General features: G+C 39.5%; 1 protein-coding gene across 5 annotated transcripts in view; it reads left to right on the top strand.

Annotated features, from left to right (window-relative positions):
- Nucleotides 1–22,016, top strand: part of YAF2 (YY1 associated factor 2) — a 106,303-nt gene that overhangs the window by 13,445 nt on the left and 70,842 nt on the right. For 2 of the 5 annotated variants that reach the window (XR_011470836.1, XM_070410411.1), the window contains exon 3: nucleotides 16,594–16,665. The exons of 1 other annotated variant lie outside the window; for it this stretch is intronic. Coding sequence is in view for 3 of the 4 variants with exons in the window: in XM_070410411.1 (XP_070266512.1) it covers nucleotides 16,594–16,665 (72 nt within the window). In the remaining variant the exon portion in view is untranslated. Of the gene's footprint in view, nucleotides 1–16,532; nucleotides 16,666–22,016 lie in introns of all 5 variants that reach the window. 2 more of the 5 variants (XM_070410413.1, XM_070410412.1) reach the window with 1 other exon arrangement.

The raw sequence follows: 22,016 nt of genomic DNA on the forward strand, positions 1-22,016 counted from the left end.
CTTGATAACTTCTAACACTAAACCTATTATTTATAACTAATATAATAACAACTTATGTTAAAATCTGGGCTAGCATTATAATGAATGAAGAACAAAGTACTGTCAGTTATTTTCCCTATGTTAACAAATATATATGTTTTCATTAATTTTTATTGCTGGCTAACATTCCATTCATAATTATTTGATCATTTTATTGTTGTTAGGCTTGGGGTAGTTGAAGTACAAATATTAACAAACTTCATTTTGATGTATTTTATAGTAGCATTTATTGTGCTGTGTATCTTGTATTCTTTAATATCGTAGTGTTTCTTAGAACAATCCCAGTAAATATTATTTCCCCTTTTATGTGTGATATAAATAATAAGGATCACTAATAGTATAATTAATAACCAATTTGATTATATATGTATATATGAATGTGCATGTATGATAAAAAGTTTTTACAGCTCCAGGTGCATTTGCAGAGTAGGCAAAGTTGTTTTGGTCTTTCTCCATCTCTTTTTGCTATTTATCTTTTGTTCCCCTAAGGCCCCAAATCTCTTCACCAATGTTCATTTCTAGCCTAAAATGTTCTGATTCCTGCCTGGCTGGTGTGGCTCAGTCGTTGAGCATCAACCCATGAACCAGGAGCACATGGTTCCTTTCCTGGTCAGTGCACATGCCCAAGTTGTGGGCTCGATCCCCATATGGGGCGTGCAGGAGGCAGCCAATCAATGTTTCTTTCTAATCTATGTTTCTGTGTCTCTATCCTTTCCCTTCCTCTCTCTCTAAAATTAATTTTAACATTTAAAAAATGTTCTTATTTCTTTATTTTCTTCTCTAGTAGCTCTCTTTGCTAGAAAATCTTTTCTGCTTAATAAAGTAATCTGAATAAAGTAATTCATTCAAATGTGAATGTAAATAAAAGTGAGCATGGTTGGTAGCATTTTTTCTTTAAGATAACTCTGACTACAAAAGTATTACATGCTCATTGAAGATAATAAGAGAATGAAGAAGTATAAGGAGGAAAATAGGAATGCCCACCATCCTATATAATAAAAGCCTAATATGCAAATAGACCAAACTGTGGAACAACCGAACAGCTGGTTGCTATGACATGCGCTGACTACGAGGGGGCGCACGCAGAACATGGCAGGCGTCAGCCGCAGCGGGATGGTAGAGCAGGTGAGCGGGGGCCGCCAGGCCAAGGCGGGGCACCGGATGCTGTCATTGGGGTGAGCCTCTGGTGGTTACTGAAAATCCTTTGCCCTCACGTGCCACGGTCCTGCCCGGCGCTCGCACCCGCTGCTGGTACCTGGCACCGGCCCCAATCACTCAGTGCTGTCTGTCATCGGGTGCAAGCTGCGGTTGCCGGCCCCGATCGCCCCTCAGGGCTTCTCCACCTCCCCCTGCTTCTGTGGGGTGAATGGGGCCGGCAGCCACCTCTCACATCTGCTGCCAGCAACGATCCTGCTCGCACCCGCTGCCAGCATCAGAGCTGCCGCTTCCACCTGCTGCTGGTGCCCAGTGATGGTCCTGATTGCTCGGCACTGTTGGTGTGAGTGTCAGCTGCCAGCCTTGATCGCCCCTGAGCGCTTCTCTATCTCCCCCTGCTCCTGAGGGGCAATCGGGGCAGCAGCCACTGCTCGCACCCACTGATGGTACCGGTCCCACTTCCACCCACTGCTGGTGCTGGCCCCAATTGCGCTGTCAGCAGGTGTGAATGGGACCAGCGCCGTCAGTGCATGGGAGTGGCAGCAGTGGCATTGCTGGCAGACGGGACTGGGGGGCTGAGGCGGGAGAGGCCGGGCGGGAGCGCGGAGGATGGGCTGAGACCCACCCCTGTGCCCACCACAGCCTCATGGCCCACAGTTCCTTTCAAGGTGCACGAAATCGTGCGCAGGGCCCTTAGTCATAACATAATATCTCCAGCCAGAGATAGCTATTTTGTTGTGTTTAATGTGTTTCTTTTCTTTCTTTTTACACATAGATATTAGCATTTAAAAGTGGAAGTTGAGGTATCTGTTTGGAAGAATGGGGGAAAGGAGGAGACTTCCAAATTGGTGGCCTTCTCTGACTTCCCCTGACTGCTTTCACCTTGCCTGATCCTCTATGCTCCAGTGTGTTTCACAGACACTAATCCTAGGGAATGCTCTTTGAAAACAAGAAGTCAAGAAAGTTTGAAAATATTGTATGTAATTTTCATGGAGTTTAATAAAAGTTTTTTAGAAGAACAACTTGTTTTATTTGAGTGTTCTCAACCTTACTTACTTGACCAGAACATGTTGGGACATATTGTTCTGTAGGCCCTAGCTGTTGAAGTTGGTCCAAAGAACAGTGGTATTGGCATCACCTGGGTGTCCTTTAGAAATGAAGATCTTGCCCTGGCCACTGTGACTCAGTTGTTTGAGCATCATCCCAAGCCCTAAGAGGTTACCAGTTTGATTCCAGTTCAGGCCATATGTACACATTGAGGGCTCGATCTCCAGTAGGAGGCGTGATCGATGTTTCTATCTCTCCTCCTCCCTTTCTCTCCCTTTAAAATGAATAGAACATTAAAAAAAAAAGAAGAGGGAACCAAGATGGCGGCATAGGTAAATGCCTGTACTTGCTGCCTCCCACAACCACATCAAAATTACAACTAAAATACAGAACTATCATCAAGAACCGTGGGAAAGCTGGCTGAGTGGAAGTACTACAACTAGAGAGGTAAAGAAGAAAGCACACAGACTGGTAGGAGGTGCGGAGGCATGGAACGGGCTGGTCTGGCACCTGGGTGTGCTGCTTTTTTAATTGGGAGGGAGATCACCTCTTTGGAGGCAGCCTGGAGGAGCAAGGAGTCCCAGTCCCACACCAGACCCCCAGCCCAGGGTCCCAGAGCTGGGGAAAGAAGTCTCTCTGGGCTGTAAAAACCAGTGTGGGTTGGGGCTGAATGACACACAGGCTGCTAGAGACCAAGCTACTACTATTAAAAGGCCACCACTGTGAACTGAATTCACAAGCTCCCGCTTGCTCTGAGCTCCAGTTCCGGGAGAGGCTCTGGGACCCAGACAGATACGGGGAGAAACTGGACTGTCTGGCTTCAGGGCAGAAACAGGGGCGACTTTCTTCCAGATGGAGGTATTCACATTGGTCATTGTTGCTGTGCTGGGACCTCCCTGGTGCAGGGCTTACTGGCAGACATTTCTTTTTTTTAAAAAATATATTTTATTGATTTTTTACAGAGAGGAAGAGAGAGGGATAGAGAGTTAGAAACATCGATGAGAGAGAAACATTGATCAGCTGCCTCCTGCACACCCCCCACTGGGGACGTGCCAGCAACCAAGGTACATGCCCTTGACCGGAATCCAACCTGGGACCCTTCAGTCCGCAGGCTGACGCTCTATCCACTGAGCCAAACCAGCGTGACTGGCAGACATTTCTGTTGGCTCCACCCTGGAGATTCCCTGAGTCCCTGCCCCACCCAATTTACAAACCCACCCACCCAAGCTGTTTGCAGTGACTTTTGCGTATAAAAGGCCTGTCCTTTCTCAACCTAAAACCTGTAAAGCTGCAGCTGGGTCAGGGAGCCCCAAAGCTGTTAACCCCTAGAGTGACAGGGAGTGCGATCGCGTCTCTTGTCTTACAGGTACTACGATTTTATGAAGTTTACTCAGATTTTGTAGCCCTAAAGCTTTAAAATGGCGTCCAGTTCTAAGTCTGCTTTTATTAGTGATGATGATATTGCTAAATATGTCAATTCTTGCTGTGAAGATGACAATTTTGTGGAAGATATTGGAGAAGGGTGTCCCTCTATTTTAACATTATATGTTTTGTTCAAATTTTTTTTCTACTAGTATTTTATAATACAATCAGCAAACAATATATGTCAAAGATGAAAACAAATGTAGCAAAGGTTTCCTTAAGTTTTTGAATATGTAACTTCATTTACTTGTGATTCATAATTTTTTTCCTAAACTTAAAAATCAGCAAAAATGCCTTGGCAATTTTAGCATAGTTCCTAGGATATCGGTTGGCACTCAAAGGGTTAATAAAAAGCCCAAGGCCTGCACCAGCTCCAGCCTGTCTTGCTTCACAGCTGGGTCTCATCTGGGCACTTCCAAACCTGATGCAAAGAGGAGAAATCTGCAGATCTCTCTCTAGCTCCTTCTGGGTGGCCCCAGGCAGTAGCTGACTTTGTACCTCCTTGGGGATCCAAGAGCCACTGTACCCAATGGTCAGTGTGAGACCATAACAGATTACAACTTTTCACATCCATAAGTGACACACTCAAGGGGCAGACTCAGTGAGCACCAAAGCCCCACTGAAGCAAGTCCTGCCCCATAAGGGTGTCTTCTGCACAGCAGTTCTCCCACTGTAGTCACAGCTTGTCCCCACAGCCAGTTGGCCTGGAGGTCAGTTCCTCCCAGTGATAGCAACAGCAATCAAAGCTTAACTACAACAAGACTGTGCACAAAGCCCACAAAGGGGTGCACCAAGAGTGTCCACCTTGAGGTGATTGGGGAGGCTGAGCCACGGGGCCCTATAGGACACCTACTACACAAGGACACTATCAACTCAAGGAGACTTAGCAGCTACCCAATGTAGAGAAACAAAGGGAAGCAGCCAAAATGCAGAGACAAAGAAGCATGTCACAAATGAAAGAAATGGAAGAAAGCAAACTACTGGATATAGAGTTCAAAACCACAATTATAAAGTTACTCAAGAATCTTCTAGAAACCTCCGAGGAACTTAGACCTTCAAGGATCTTAGCGAGAATGCCAAAAAACTGGAAAAGGAACAGTCAGAAATTAAGCATACACTGACTGAAAGAATAATATACAGGGACTCAACAGTAGACTAGAGCAGTGGTCGGCAAACTGCGGCTTGCGAGCCACATGCAGCTCTTTGGTCCCTTGAGTGTGGCCACGAAGTTTCAATCGCACTGTACGTGTGCGCCTGCATGTGGGCATGTGGTATTTTGTGGAAGAGCCACACTCAAGGGGCCGCATTTGCCTACCACTGGACTAGAGGATCCCAAGAATCAAGTCAATGATTTGAAATATGAAGAAGCAAAAAACACCCAACCGGAAGAGCAAAAAGAAAAAAGAATCCAAAAATAGGAAATTAGTGTAAGGAGCCTCTGGGACAACTTTAAGCGTACCAACATCTGATTTATGGGGGTTCCAGAAGAAGAGAGAGAGCAAGATATTGAAAAACTATTTGAAGAAATAATGACAGAAAATTTCCCCTACCTGGTGAAAGAAATAGACTTACAAGTCCAGGAAGCGCAGAGAACCCCAAATGAGGAATCCAAAGAGGACCACACCAAGACACATCATAATTAAAATGCCAAGAGCAAAAGACAAAGAGAGAATCTTAAAAGTAGCAAGAGAAAAACAGTCAGTTACCTACAAGGGAGTACCCATATGACTGTCAGCTGATTTCTCAACAGAAACTATGCAGGCCAGAAGGGAGTGGCAAGAAATATTCAAAGTGATGAATAGCAAGAACCTACAACCAAGATTACTTTACCCAGCAAAGCTATCATTCAGAATTGAAGGTCAGATAAAGAGCTTCACAGATAAGGAAAACATAAAGGAGTTCAGCACCACCAAACCAGTATTATATGAAATGCTGAAGGGTAATTTTTAAGAAGAAGAAGAAGAAGAAGAAGGTAAAGATAGAAAAATTATAAACAAAGTGACAACGAATACATATCAAGTGAATCTAAAAGTCGAATAAAAAATCTGATGAACAGAGTAAACTGGTGAATGGAATAGAATTGGGCATGGAAATGGAACAGACGGACAGTTCTCAGAGGGAAGGGTGTGTGGGGGTGTGTGGGAAGAGATTAGACAGAGATCTTATATGCATGTATGCAGAACCTATGGACACAGACAATAGGGTGGCGAGGGTGTGGGGTGGGAGCCGGGTGGTGGGGAGCTATGGGGTGAAAAAGAGGGATATCTGTAATAATCTCAACAATAAAGATAAAAAAAAAAGGAAATGAAGACTCTCTGGCCCCTACCAAGGACTTACTAAGTCAGAACCTCAATTTTAACAGGATCCCTAGATTATTCATACACACCTTAAAATTTGAGAATTGCTCTATAGTTTTTTTCAGGATAAGATGAGCTGGGTATGGTTCTGAGATGTTCATTCCACTGATCTACTTTCCCCAAGGGCTCCCCCCTCCCTTTATTGTGTGTGCATGCGCGTGTGTGCAGGCAGGGTTGCAAGTATGCATGTATGTGGGCATGCGTGTGTATATAGGCATGTGAGTGTGTGGGTATGTCTCTGTTTATGGTGTCCCTTCTCTGTTCGGCCAACACTCCCCTCATGAACTCTTGTGTCCAAAATGACTACTCTGTTAACAACTTTTGTCCTTGCTTCTGTTTATTCATACACAACCATACATTCCTTCAGTCATATAGCTCATTCAGGGCTGGCTCTGGAAGCCTCCTGTGAGGAAATAGGGAGTAGGAGTAGATGGGTTTGCCAGGTAGAATCAAGTAAGTTTCTTGGAGTAGAAGATAGCTGACCTTCCCTCAGAAGGGCCTAGGGGTTTTTAATTGTGTTGCTAAGAACCGTGAGGTCTCCTGGAATTGTCTCATTGGCTGCCAATACCTTCAGCCAGATCACCTACACTCATACATTTTATTTATTAGGATTTGTCTTGATTTTTATTTCTTAACGTGTTTGCTGTCAAACCCTTATTTTGAAAATCATTGCCTTGTTCCATCCATTTAGCCTTCTACAGCTCAGATTCTTCTGTTCAGCACTACTGGGTTGTGACTGGACTTCTTAGTTTCACATTTCAAAGCAAGAGTTGATAATGAGTTTTGTGTAGTGGCAGGGAGATTTGAAGCTCTCCCTTGAAAAGCCTTTTCTCCCTCCTTCCTTCACTGTATCTTTCTTCTCATCCATCTTCTTAGACACATTGCTGTTTTTTAAGACCAGGGCTGGTAAGGTCCAAAGGTGCATAATCTGATTAGATGAGTAATGAGCAGTACAATTTATAGATGCAAAATAAATTAATAATGTCATCAAGTTGTACTTTTGTTAAAATTTTTAAGACTGTTCTATTATCTATGAGAATCTCGTTTGTAAATTTGGTCACTATTCCCTTGTTGCCAATTTTCCATAAACTTAATGTCTTTGATTACATAGCATTTTTGTATAATATACCTTGGTAATTCACTTTAATTTTGCTGTCCTTCCTTGTATAGGATTTCATTATACATATTCTTAGTGCAAGAAAATATATCCAGTTTTATTTTTTTTAAATATGTATCTATGTTAAATTTTTATGTGTATTCAGTATGATAACGGAAAGAAGAAAAAAGAACTTCAATATTTAATAATTCCCTATAATTATGTAGTATTGTGGTGAAGAGTTTAGACTCTGGAGTTCCATTCTTTGGGTTTAAATATTGATCTCACCACTTACTGACTGTGTGACCTTCTGAAAGATACTCAGCTTTTTGGGCCTCAGTTTTTTCATTCGTAAAATGGAGATGATAACACCTACCTGATAGAGTTGTGAGGATTAGATGAGATAATTCTTGCAAAGTACTTGGCACAATGCCTACTATATAGTAAGTCCTCAAAAAATGTTAGCTAAAAACATCAAATACACATGTGGTAATATAATTTATGTAGGGTTTAACAGTCCCTATTGTCAAACATGGAATCCTAGTGGGGTAACAAAACCAGAGCATAAGAAAGTGTTTTCTGCTCTGGCTGGGTAGTTCATTTGATGAGAGCGTCTTTGGGATACACCAAGGTTGTGGGTTTGATCTCCAGTCAGGGCACATATAAGAAGCAACTAATGAATGCATAAATAAATGGAACAACCAATCCATGTTTTGCTCCCTCTCTCTCTAAATATCAATGAACAAAAAGTTAAAAAAAAAAAAAGGAGAAAGTACCCTGGTAGTGTAATAGTGGTAAGCAGTGCATATACACTTAAGAACTGAAACATTTTAAAGCAGCATTTTTTACTATTTGCCAGAGTTAAAGACTAAGTTTATTTTCAAGGTTGGAGTGTCAGCATGATCATGGTCTTTTTTAGGATACTGTCATCTTATATGTGTCTTATTATGCTGTTAACTTCTGCCTTGCACTCTCCTGTCCTCCACAACTTCTTTCTAGTTCTTTATGATTGCTTAAGCATCATCTCTCTCGAGAAGCACTCCTGTATTCCTAGGCTAGAATGAATGCCGTTTCAATTACTCTTAAAGCGTTCTATGCAAAATGTAATGATTGTATTTACACAGTGTATTGAAATATTTTGTTATGTTTCTCTTTCCTTCCCTGGACTAATCTTGACAGTAGTACCATTGGTCCTGGAATCATATTTCAGTTTAAATCCTACCTTGCCATTTGTAGTCATATAACCAGAGGGCTTTTTGGTGATAAATGATGTAAGGAAACGAGCACTGTTCTTAATAATAAAGATGATAATTGTAAATAATGGTAATAAAAACTCTCAATGCCTGTCCCTATGTCTTACGTAGGTATTGATAATGCTTAACTGAACCACAAAGACTCCTTATCATTTATCTGATTCTGTGGCTGCTTTAAACTGTTTTCCACTTCTTGTTTTTTAAGGGATGTTAATATAATTTCATTTCATGAATCTGTTAGTCGGATGGAGTATGTTTAATTTTTCCTGTTTTATTTGATGAAAGAATTTATGTAAACCCAAGTTACCTTCATACTTGGCTCTTTCAGCAGTTTAAATTGTTTTCTTTTGCCATCAATTCAGTGTATAGTTGATAACTGCAGTCGATACAGCATTTTATTGTCTTAATGTCCTGCTTACTTGTTTGTTGAATCTTAACTAGAGGCAGACAGACCATTTAGTGCAGTGGTTCTCAACCTTCTGGCCCTTTAAATACAGTTCCTCATGTTGTGACCCAACCATAAAATTATTTTTGTTGCTACTTCATAACTGTAATGTTGCTACTGCTATGAATCGTAATGTAAATATCTGATATGCAGGATGGTCTTAGGTGACCCCCGTGAAAGGGTTGTTCGACCACCAAAGGGGTCGCGACCCACAGGTTGAGAACCGCTGTGGAAGCCATTGCAGTAGTCAAGGCAAGAGACAGTAGTGGCCCAACAAGGATAACATCAGTGGGAAAGAGAAACAAATGGATTCTAGATATGTTTAGGAGGAAATTTATAGGACTTACTGGGTGCTTGGAGATGGTTGTAGGAGATAGGAAGTTGAGTTGTAGAGAGGGGAGAAGCAAAGATGAATTCCAGATTCTGGCTTAATTAAGGAGTTGGGTAAATAAATGGTGGAACTTCTCACTGACATGAGGAACAGGAGAAGGGCAAGTTTGGGGTAAGGTAATAGTTCATTTCTAGATTTAATTTCAGGTATCTGCAGAAAATCTGAGAGAGGAGCCTTATGAGGCAGTCGGATATGTGGGGCTTAAGCTTAGGAAAGAGAACAGGGCTAAAAATATTTATTGGGTAGTTATCAGTATACATGACCGAGTTGAAGACATGTGAGTGATAAGACAGATTAGGGAGAGAATAGACTGCATAGCATGAGAAAAAAGAACCTAGGACCGAAAATTGAGAAAGACCTTTTTTTTTTTTTTTTTAATGGTGTTAGAAAAAGAGCATCCATAAAGAAGAAGAAAGAAATAAAGGAGAAAGAAAAATTAAATACGGAGTAAGAAACCCAGGAAAGTGTAGTTATAGAAACAGAGGGAAGATAATGTTTTCAGAAGGAGGGGATATGGTCAGCCATGTCAAATGACCTTTACTTTCATCAGAATCTTAAATTTCTCCTTGCATTCTATGCAATGTTTATTTAACAAATGTGGCATTAAAATATATTTTTTAAGTTGTAACGATAATCTTGTGTAGTGCTTGTACTAAGCTTTTCATGATAGTTATAACAGTTCTGAATTATTTCTATAGGTTAAATAAAGGAGGTTAATATTGGTAGGTTGGGAGATGAATATAATTATGTTAGTATCTAACTTTGTTTCTCAAGAAAGAGAGCTTTAATTATCTAGTAATATCTATCATTAAGCCTGTACTTCCACAGGTAGTTCCTGATTATAGCTATGGAAATTAATAGAATTAATTTTAAAAATTGGTCCATCTTGTTATTAAGAACTTTTAAAATGGTAAGTAAATGTACAGTAATTTGAAGACTCTTGGAAAATTGTGTGGTTAATTGTGGAGGAGCATGAATAGTTTGAAGAAGCTCTTTTGTTTTTAGGAGGAGTGAATCATTGCACTCCTTATGGATCAGCTAACCAAGCAAATCATAGTGTTTTCCCTAAATTTGTATTTGGTCTGTAAAGTGATAGTCATCTGTGGAGTACATTTGATTTGATGTGACTCGTGATTCAGATTTTATGAGTGTTGAATAACAAAGTTATTTCTTAGAACATAGGCAGTAGTTTGAAAACTGTCACTGTTGACTTCAGATTATATTGAAATTTATTATGTTAGAAAAATTTGCCATTGTTTTATAAAATCATTTTTACATGGAAGATATGTACTTAACATCTTTGAGATGGTTATTAAGAATTGATTTGAAAACTAATGCAGGGCTTAGACTCTGGTCAGATTATTTTTAATACTATAATTAGAAAAGATGAGAAAAGTAATTGCAGAGTAAAGGTTAGATATCCTTATTATGTTGACATAATTGTTGGCATTTTTGCATATTAACTTGGATACTAACTATAATTAGTGTGTAAAGGGCTGCATATAATGCTCCTGACATTTTGGACTAGATCAGGAAAATGTTAGATGATATTAAATGTCTATGGAAGTATCCCATTTTAAAATATGGGGGAAACCCAAAATATAACTGTAGATGAAAGGGGAGCTGTTCTGTCCAGAGCAGGGTCCTAGATTTTACCTGCCAGCATCCTTCCTCTTTAGCTTTTCCAGTTTGATTGTTAATATCTTTACCATCAAGTGTCGGTAAAGAGCATGACTATATACTGTTTATCTCATATTTTCAATTAAGAATTTACAGCAGCCCTAAAATTCTAGCTTATAAAAATCAGGTATTGGGACATGAAAAATTATTTGTGTAAATGTTTCTGGCACCTTTTTAAAAAATGTATTTTTATTGATTTTTAGAGAGAGGAAGGGAGAGGGATAGAGAAATAGAAACATTGATGAGAGAGTAACATCATCGATCAGCTGCCTCCTTCACACCTCCTACTATGAATCCAGCCTGCAACCTGCACATGTGCCCTGACCAGGAATTGAACTGGTGACCTCCTGGTTCATGGGTCGACACTGAACCACTGAGCCACATCAGCCTGGCTGTTTCTGGCAACTTTTAAAGTCTGAATAGCTTCCTTTAATAAAGTAAATCTAATGTTATGGCTGATTTTATAATATTAGTAGATATAATTGGTAGGTAACGATAGTGATTTACTTAGTATCTAGAATGTTTTATTAACTCTTTCCAAACTATATTCTTTTTTTAAAAAAACAAGAGTGTCTAGTGCAGTGGTCGGCAAACTGCAGCTGGCGAGCCACATGCGGCTCTTTGGCCCCTTGAGTGTGGCTCTTCCACAAAATACCACGTGCGGGCGTGCATGTACAGTGCGATTGAAACTTCGTGGCCCATGCGCAGAAGTCGGTATTTTGTGGAAGAGCCACACTCAAGGGGCCAAAGAGCCGCATGTGGCTCGAGAGCCGCAGCTTGCTGACCACTGGAGTGGTATTTGCAATTCAGTTTTAATATTAATGTGTTCTTGTAGCTCTTTTATGTTGCAAATTGTGATTTCTAATAACATCAATTACTTATTTTCTTTATCTTGCAATATAAAAATATAGTTTCAAAATAATAGAACCAGAATTAATGTAAATAATAAATCTCTGAATGAAGTTTAGAGTTTCTTTATTGTTCTTTTAGTCCTTAGATTACATCCCTCTAAAAAAGGTTACACTTAACATCATTTGAAAATAATTTCATTTCTGGGTGGTCATGCTAATAGTTGGATATATGATTAGATTCTAGGCGTTGTTTCTAAACACTTATATTAATTTAGTTAATCCTTACAACTGTCCTGTGAAGTAGGTTCAGTTGTTATCCCTATTTTACAGATGAATATATTTTTTGCCCTCTTGATTTCAGGTTAATTTGCATTAACAAGAAAATAGTACTGCTTTTGTTTGTCATTATGGGTTGATACAGGGAAAATGGCAGATAAAAACTGAGGAAAAGGAAAATTTTGATTAGGAAATGAGATGGTATTTATAATTTGGGACCCTGAGGATAGTATATCATGGGACTGAAAAGGGAGCTAAGGCACAATAGACAATTTTTGTATATAACTGCAGTGCCCTGTAGAACTTTTCCTCGTCTGGATAATAATGAGAGGAAGTTCTAGCTAGGAAAACCAGATAAAATGGGCGTCTATACTATACTAATCTGTTTAAGGAGACAAAAAGAGGACAGTTTTCTGTAAATAACATTACTTAATTAGTTTATAACTCACTTTTAACCTTATTTTGGTTAACTGAGGTTCAACTCAATTATATATTCATACATTCCTCCATATTTATATATAACCCTTCAGTAATGTCACTTACATATGTGTAAATATGTGTATAATATCAAATTTTATTACACTGTAACAGGATTCCAAGTCCAGGACTTATCCTGAACAACTTTCATAACCATAATATCTTACATTAAATGTTTAAATTTTAATGAAAATTAGAAAATAATGTATCTGGAATAATCAAAATCAGTTGCAATTTAAGTTACTTCTTGGCAAAATATAATGTTCAAACCAGTGGATAGTAATGGAAGTGAAAGTTTCTACCACATTGTTTCCTGAGCAGTGTTGTCATAAGTTCCGATGGATTTGATGGAATAGATTTTCATTAGTGAAATGCTTGATTTGGTTCATGATTACTAAGGAGTACGTTTTTGTGGATGAGCTTTATGACTATTAAAGCTTACACGGGATAGTTTTGAATAGAGCATCCTAATTTTTGGAATTTTCTTTTCTAAGCTATTCTGATGAGATGTATATCTTAGTTGAGCTTATGGCATGATAACAAGGACAAATATAGCTTTCAATACTGGTGTCTAAGTGACCATTTTGGTTGCCTTAAAATATTTTCAAGACCTTTTCATTCACTTACATTTTTTTAAAAAAAGTACTTGATTGTGTTTTAAATTCATAAGACCTGAGTTTAATGGAGACTGCATTTTCTGTAAATAAAATTTAGAAATTATTATTTAGTTCTTTTTAAAAAAATATATTTTTATTGATTTCAGAGAGGAAGGGAGAGAGAGAGAGAAATGGCGATGATGAAAGAGTATTATTGATCAGCTGCCTCCTGCATGCCCCACACTGGTGATTGAGCCTGCAACCCAGCGTGTGCCCTGACTGGGAATTGAACCGTGGCCTCCTGGTTCATAGGTTGATGCTCAACCACTGAGCCATGCCGGGTGGGCTATTTAGTTCTTAATGACATCTTTTATATTAGCTTATATCATAAGGATAATATATTTGGATTATTGTTCCTGTGCCTATTTTATCAATCCAAACACGTAAGACTTTTTCTTTTCCTGTTAATCCTCACTCTATTTTTCCTTTGACCTTTTGTAAGAGAGAGTGGAAGAAAGAGGTAAAGATAGAGAGAAACAGATGTCAGAGAAACACATCAATTGGTTGCCTCCTGCATGTGGGCCCTGGCCAGGGAGGAGCCTGCAACCAAGGTATGTGTCCTTGACTGGAATCGAACCTGGGACCCTTTGGTTCGCAGGCCAAAGCTCTATCCTCTGAGCCAAACCTGCTAGGGCCAAACAGGACCTTTATGCCATGTACTTGCTCACTCTTCAGGGAATAGAAGTGAACAAGATTTCTATGTAGTTAACTAGAAAAGCTAACTAGATGACCTTTTTGGTATTTATCCTTTTATTACAGTTAGAAATGAACGTCTGTGTAATGCCCCTGTTTTCGTGAATGTGTCATTTAAAAATGAAAAGGGAGCCCACTGTATGGGAGAACATATTTGCCAATGATACAACTGATAAGGCGTTAATTTCCATAATATATAAAGTACTCATACAACTCAGTAAAAGGAAGACATCCCAGTTGGAAAATAGGCAGAAGACCTGAATAGACACTTCTCCAAAGAAGACATAAAAATGGCCAAGAGACACATGAAAAAATGCTCAAAGTCACTAATCATCAGAGGGATGCAAATTAAAACAACAATGAGGCATCACCTCATACCTGTCTGAATGGCTACCATCAACAAATCAATAAGTGCTGGTGAGGATGTGGAGAAAAGGGAACCCTAGTACACTGCTGGTAGGAATGCAGACTAGTGCAGCCAATATGGAAAACAGTGTGGAGTTTCCTGAGAAATTAAAATGGAACTGCCATTTGATCCAATGATCCCACTTCTAGGAATGTAACCTAAGAAGCCTGAAATACCAGTCAGAAAAATACATGCACCCCTATGTTCATGGCAGCATTATTTACAATAGCTAAGATCTGAAAACAGCCCTAGTGCCCATCAGTAGATGAGTGGATAAAAACGCCATGGCACATTTACACAGTGAAATACTATGCAGCTATAAAAAAAGAAGGCTCTCTGACTCTTTGAGACAATATGGATGTTCCTGGAAAGTATGCTAAGGGAAATAAGCTAGTAAGAGAAAGACAAATATAACATGATCTCACTTATATATGGAATCTAATGAACCAAATAAAATGGGGAACAAAATAGATCCAGAGACATGGAAGCATGCAACAGACTTAAGATTCTCAGAGGGAAGCGGCAGGGTGCGAAGAGATTAACCAAGGGATTTATATGCATAACCCATAGACACAGACAATAAATAGTGTGGTGAAGGCCTGGGGAGGGGGCGGGAGTGAGGAGGAGGGAGTCAATGGGAGGAAAAAGGGAGACATATGTAATACTTTGAACGATAAAGATAAATTGAAAAAAATTGAGTGCATTAAGTACTGTTATTTTTAAAATTCAGAGTTATAGAAAAACGAATATAATTTACCAAAGACGATTTGTATCTTAAAATAAGTAGAAATCTAGAAACAGTCTTGACGTGTGCTGTTAGCCTTTATGAAATACATTATCTATCTATATATATAAAAGCCTAAGTGACCGTTCGATTGGTCAACCGTTCGACTGGTCGATCAGTCGCTATGACATGCACTGACCATCAAGGGGCAGATGCTCAATGCAGGATCTGCGCCCTGGTGGTCAGTATGCTCCCACAGTGGGAGCACTGCTCAGCTGACCTATGGGCGCAGACACAGAGCTCACGGCTGACCAGCTGACTGCCACAGCCCAGAGACCGCTTCGGAGCGGCAGCAAGTCTACCAAGCAGCAGCAGCGGCGGCAGAAGGCACAGTGGGGCCAGAATGAGCAGGAGCGGCAGGCGGGAGCCGCAGGCAGAAGCAGCAGGCCACGCCGAGGGACCCCACCAGTGCACGAATCCGTGCACTGGGCCTCTAGTTACCTTATAACAAGATAGAAATGTAAGATATTTATTAGAATTATATTTTTAATTTTTTGTTGAATAACTATTTTATACATCATTTTATCCTATTTATGATTAAAACAAAGGAAAAATGATACATTATCTTTAATTTGTTTCCATAGAATGAAGAACCATGAAACCGAAGTTTCTTAAGGGTAGGGGGGATAGTTATTTAGTAACATAATGGTAAAAGGGAGGTGTATTATTGAAACATCTCTCTGTATCTTCAACAAGAATTGGTGTTTGAAGTCATCAATGCTGTATCACATTAAAGTGAACAGGTACCTGATTAATATGTATTCAGTTAAAGGTAACAGGATGTATTAATGTGAGCTTGAAGATAAAGTTCTGTTTACTAGACCTTTTTTCCTTTTGTTAGAAACAGTTGGATTTTTTTAAATGACACGTCCATTTTTAGGCAATTATTTTAAGTGTAACAGTTAATAAAAATATTACATTACTTTGTACAAGTATTTAAAATCAGCGTTGTTATTTGTCCATGGCCTGGCATACTTTTATATGTGTGTGTGGTTGATTTGTTGTAGGTGGCAAATGATTATTTTAAAGACTTATTGAATGCTGAATGGGAATTGTGTTGATGCTTTTTATTTGAAGCCTTGTATATTGTTAATCCACTGTTGGCCTCTAAACCAAAATTCAATGAATGTTAATGACAATGACTAGTTAGGGAATGATAGATTTTGATCAACTAATTATCCTTGTACTAATATTAAAAATGATGGTGTTGTTTCAGTGAAATGGAATAGTGGGGTAACTGACTTATGTGTATATTAAAACATAACTGCCATTATAGTGGAACTTTAAAAATGAAACCATCAAACCTGTTTTTTGTTTTGTTTTGTTTTGCTTGTGTTTCTAATAATGCCAGAAGTTTTAGTTGACATTGTGGTTAGCAGTTAGTTTCTGCATTTACTTTGGTGCATGCATATGTAGTTATCTGGTAAATTTATAACCCTTTCTCTGTAGTTCTGTATGTATTAATAATCTCAAATAAAATGAAATAATCTTCTTATTCTGATAGAGAAGAAAAAGCTGGATCACTTACCAGTAACTGGAGTTCTCCTATTGGGTAATCTCCACAGATCCACATTCTTTGAAGTTATTGTGAATGCCTCGAGGACCAAGGAACCGTTGAAATTTCCAATTTCAGGAAGGTAAGCAAGTGCACTGAAGCATGTCTCTAGCATCTTCCAAATCCCCTCCCCCCAACTTTCTTACATATACATCTGTACTGCATGCCCCCTCAGTTCCAGTGGCTGTCCATCAGGAAGAATCTCATGCTGGACAGAAGGGCAAGAGAGGTGGATCTGTGAGGGAAAAGACCCAATAGGATAACTCAAGTTACTGGTAAGTAAGCTAGTTTTTTCAAGCTTGAGATGTTTTTCTCACATTTCTTCTCTTTAGAAGGAGCTCATTTAATTACAAAGAAAGGAAGTTGTTTGCCATAGCGTAAGCTTGATATGGATTATAGAATTTATTGTATGGATAATAAATACCTAGTTCTTAAATAGTGTGTGAATAAATGTGACATTAATTTCAAAGTGTATCATTTACATAATGGCTGTTTATAAAAATTATGTTTATTACCTCATAGTAAATAGTATAATAGTTCTAAAGCAATACAAGGAATCTCTGTGTTGAAATATTATGTTAATTCATTTGTTTGTAATGTTGCTTTTATTGAAGTAAACACTAAACACTGTAAAATTTATGCTTATGCCAAATTTGGCCAAATTCTTTTGACATAGTACTGAACAGCAAAAATAGTCTTATATAACTTGACTAGTACTTCTTACATAGTTTAGATTGTACCTTTTAACTTCACTGAAGGTATATTGGGAAGATAATTCAGGGCATGCTGCAATTATATTTACCATTTTCATGTTCATTGTGGATGGACTTATTGATACGAAGGGTGGTGCAATTGTTTCTGTGTGTGCTCTCTGGTTCCTCAGGTACAAGATAATTTATTGAGCTGGCATGTAAATGTTAGAAACGGACAGAGCTTCTCTTTCTCTCTCAGTCATCACCAGGTTATTTCTAAAAGAGCACTTTTAGCACATAAAGTGCCTGTAGTGGTGCTTGCTTGCTCTAGCTATTTTATAAAGTTGTCATCATTTGCTAGTTACTTAAGGCCTCTCATAATCCAATCCCATTCTATTTATCCAGCCCTAATTTCTGCAATTTGGAACTTTTATTTGGTCTTATCTGGACACTTGTCATATTTATATTTTGGTTTCTGATTTTCCGTTTTCTTGAAATGGCTTTCTTTCATTCTAGTTTTCTCTAAGGTTGAGGTCATAAATTGTTTTATGCTAGCACCTCTCTGTTACTTCTGTTTCAGTGAGTAGAAACAGGAGATTGCTCTGAGGATTGAATTCGTGGGATGTATTTAGGACAGTGCCTAGTAGTACATAGTAAACACCCTTCTTGTTAGCTATTTAATTATGGATTGATCTTAAATACTTCTGTGATTATAGGTATAATTCTTATTTGTATGATACAGTTTAGTTTTTAAATATTAGCTTCAGGTTATAGTGCTGTTTCTTTAGAAATAAACCTCTTAAACTGACTTGTATGGTCTTTTTTTTAAGTCTTCACCCGAGGATATGCTCATTGATTTTAGAGAGGAAGGGGGAGAAAGAGAGAGAGAAAGACAGAGAGAGAGAGAGAGAGAGACAGACAGACAGACAGAGACAGAGACACAACGTGGGAGAGAACATCCATTGGTTGTCTTTCCTATGTGCCCTGGCCAGGGATTGAACTCGAAACCTAGGTATGTAGCCTGCAACCTTTTGGTATACAGGACAATGCTCCAACCAACTGAGCCACACAGGCAAGGGCATCAAGGATAGGATTTTATTGTTCTTTACCTTATTTAGTCCCTAACATCAGTGACTGAGATTAAATTGTATCCACTGAAAAAAATAGTGGTTTTCTTTAAAAATATAAATTCACAACTATATTAACAGTTTGTTTGTTTTTTTCATTTATAAACAGGTTTAGGCTTATCAATGCTGTTTGTACTGTATGTTTTTCTTAAGAACAACAGTGTTTTCCCCTATAAAACTAGTATAGTGAAATTATTGTTTAGTACAATATAAACTTCTCCTATGGAACATTACCAAGGAGTGTATAGTTTTGAAAGTTAAGTTGATTGGCTTTACTTTAAGACTTTGTGAAGCATTAGAAAACAACTGGAAATTCAGTGTACTTGATTTTTTGAGGTTTGACTATCTTAGAAGGTTGTTGCTCAATTTTGAGGAGTTGGATTTAAATATACCTGTCTGATGAAGCAGTAAATGAAATCTGTTTTCAAGGTCATTGAGGAAGGAAATGTTCTTTGACAGATTGAGTGTCACTTCTAAATAATTCACTAGAGAACCATTTCAGGTCCATTAGACAAGCCAAGATAAAGAACAAAAGTCAGATGACTTCATTGCTTGTTTTGAGTCTGCTTACGCACATCCATGTAAGAGACTATTCAATTGCATGGTTTCTTTGGTTTGATAATGGTATGATGGTTATATTGAGAATGCCCTTATTCGTTAGCAGTATATACTGAAATATTTGTAATTGAATGATCACAACGGGTTTAGGAATGGGCTCAGAAAAGAAAATGTGGGTATTTGGGGATGTGTGTGTATATGTATCTTATATAGTAAGAGCCTAATACAGGCAGTCCTCGGGTTACGTTGGACTCGACATACGTCATTTCGTGGTTACATCACCGTTCTCCCATTTATTTATAAAAAAAAAAAAGTTCTGTCATTTTGACGTATGTACATATGTGCTTTATGTTTTTTATTATTTATTTACCACAAGTAAAGGTCAGGAATTGTTATCTTTCTTCTAATTTTTTTTTACTGTTTCACTTCGTTACTGCTGTGTATGTGCTCCATGTGAGTGACGTAGGTGCTTATGTAGGTGGGTTCCGACTTACGGCGAAAATCGTGTTACGTCGCACCATAGGAACAAATCTCCGATGTAACCCGAGGACCCACTGTATGCAAATCAAATGAATGGCAGAATGACTGGTGGAATGACCAGTCGCTATGATGCGCACTTACCGCCAGGGACAGACGCTCAACATAGGAACTGCCCCCAGCCTGCAGGCCCCAGGCCAGCCAAGGTGGGTGCCAGCGGGAGCCCCCCGATTGCCCTGCTGGTTGCCTCCCACAGAGGTAGGCAGTGGGGGGCAGGGCAGTGAGTCAGTGGCGCCAGGCTGGCCAAGGCACGTGCCAGCAGGGGCCCCCCAGTCACCCCGCCAGTCGCCCCACAGATCTGCCCTGATTGCCAGCCAGGCCTAGGGGGACCCTACCTGTGCACGAATTTTGTGCACCAGGTCTCTAGTCCTATATAATAAAGTGTTAATATGCACATTAACCCTCACGCCCTCACAAGATGGCTGCCTACGACCAGGCTGGCAGCGGGGTTAGTGAGGAATGACCAAATGACTGAACAAGCAGGCTGCGTGGGGCGACCATGCAGCAGGGGGGTTAGTGAGGGACGACCAAACGACTGAACAAGCAGGCTGTGTGGGTCAACCAGGCTGGAGGGGGGGCCATGAGGGGCGACCAGGCTGGCAGGGGGGGGCAGTTGGGGGTGACCAGGTCCGCAGGGAGGGCAATTGGGGGCGACCTGGCCAGCAGCGGGGGGCAGTTGGGGCGACCAGGTAGGCAGGCAGGTGAGCGATTAGGAGCCAGCGGTCCAGGATTGTGAGAGGGTTGTCCGACTGCCAATTTAGGCCCGATTCTGGGGATAAACCGGCAGTTGGACATCCCCTGAGGAGTCCTGGATTGGAGAGGGTTCAGGCTGGGCTGAGGGGACCCCCCGACCTGGTGCACGAATTTCGTGCACCAGGCCTCTAGTATATAATAAAAGGCTAGTCTGCAAATTGTCCCCTTGACCGGGAGTTAGGCCGGGTGGCGGGGTTGGCTGGCCAACCGCCTGTGGCCCCTCCCCTTGGCTGGCCCTGGCTCCAACCAGTGCTCCCCCCGCCCCCCCCCCCCCCCCCCCCCCCGTGACCCTTACCCCCTTCTGGCCCAGTCCAATCGGCCCCCTTCGGGGCAGGCTGGCTGGACCCCACCCGTGCATGAATTCGTGCACCGGGCCTCTAGTGTATATATAAAGAGAAATAGAAAGATAAAGCAAATGTTGCAAATGTTAATTTTGAGCCTAGGTGAAGGGCATATAGATATACATTGTACTTTTAACTCTTCTGTGGCTTTGATATTTTTCAGAAAAAAAGTTGGGGAGAAAGTATTTGAAAAAGAACTTTACCGTTTGGCTCAGTAGTTGAGCGTTGACCTATGAACCAGCATGTCATGGTTCGATTCCAGGTCAGGGCACATGCTCGGGTTGTGGGCTCTATCCCCAGTGGGGTGTGTGCAGGAGGCAGCCGATCAATGATTCTCTCTCATCATTGATGTTTCTATCTCTTTCTCCCTCTCCCTTCCTCTCTGAAATCAATAAATATATATATATTTTTAAAAAAGAACTTTACTGTGATTCAGTTTCTCTTATTCTAAAATGGGAATAATGGAACTTGTTCTTTCCATGCTTTGATGCAGGTAGGCACAGTGGGATAATATTTGGTAGATAAAATAGCAGTCAAGAGAACTTTTAAGAAATTTTTTTTACCCTTAAGAAGAGTTTTACAATGGAGAACTTTTCAAAGAACATTTCACCTAAAAGTGTATTAGCTTAACATATATCTATTCCCTTTTTTTAATTAAGAGTATATATTGCATTAAAAAAATAAAAAATTTAAAGAGTATATTGCATTATAATTGAACAAGAACAATCAAGAAACAAATATATAGACATATAAAGTAATCATTTGAAATATTGAAAATGAAATATGTATAGAAAGTTTTAACTCCATAAATGGACATAATAGAAGATTCGGCACAGCTGAAGAAAGAAGTTGTTAATTTCAAGATAAAAGTTGTTAACTCAGGACACAACACAAGAAGATAAAGAGATGAAAAAAAACGAAAGAAAAGCTAAGATGTCTTAGAGGCCAACTTTTACATTGAAAAGCACCAAACAAATGCCTTATTGGAGTTCCAGAAAAAAGGATACAATGGTAGAGAAGCAACATTGAAGAAAAAATGACTCAGAACTTTTCAAGAATTAAAAGTAGTGGAAATTAAGAAATAATTAGAGCTTAATTACAACAAAACATTGTATCAAAACTTGAGGAATGCAAGAAAAGGGCTTTAAGGGTAAATTTATAACCTTAAATTCATGTATTAGATTGAAAGAAAATAAATGAATCAGATATTCAACTACAAAAAGGAGAAAGTAAAACCAAAGAAAGAAGGGAGAGGAAATAAAAAAAACAACAGAATTTGGTAAGATTTACCATAATCCTATAAAATAAAAGCCTAATATGCTAAGTATCTGACTATTGTTCGACCAGTCACTTTCATGCGCACTGACCTCCAGGGGGCAGATGCTCTGACTGGCAGGTTAGCTTGCTGCTGGGGTCCAACCTATC

The sequence above is a fragment of the Myotis yumanensis genome, unplaced genomic scaffold, assembly GCF_028538775.1.
Source record: "Myotis yumanensis isolate MYYU_CA2020_CCGP unplaced genomic scaffold, mMyoYum1.0.hap1 SCAF_3, whole genome shotgun sequence".
In the NCBI taxonomy this organism is placed as follows: Eukaryota; Metazoa; Chordata; class Mammalia; order Chiroptera; family Vespertilionidae; genus Myotis; species Myotis yumanensis.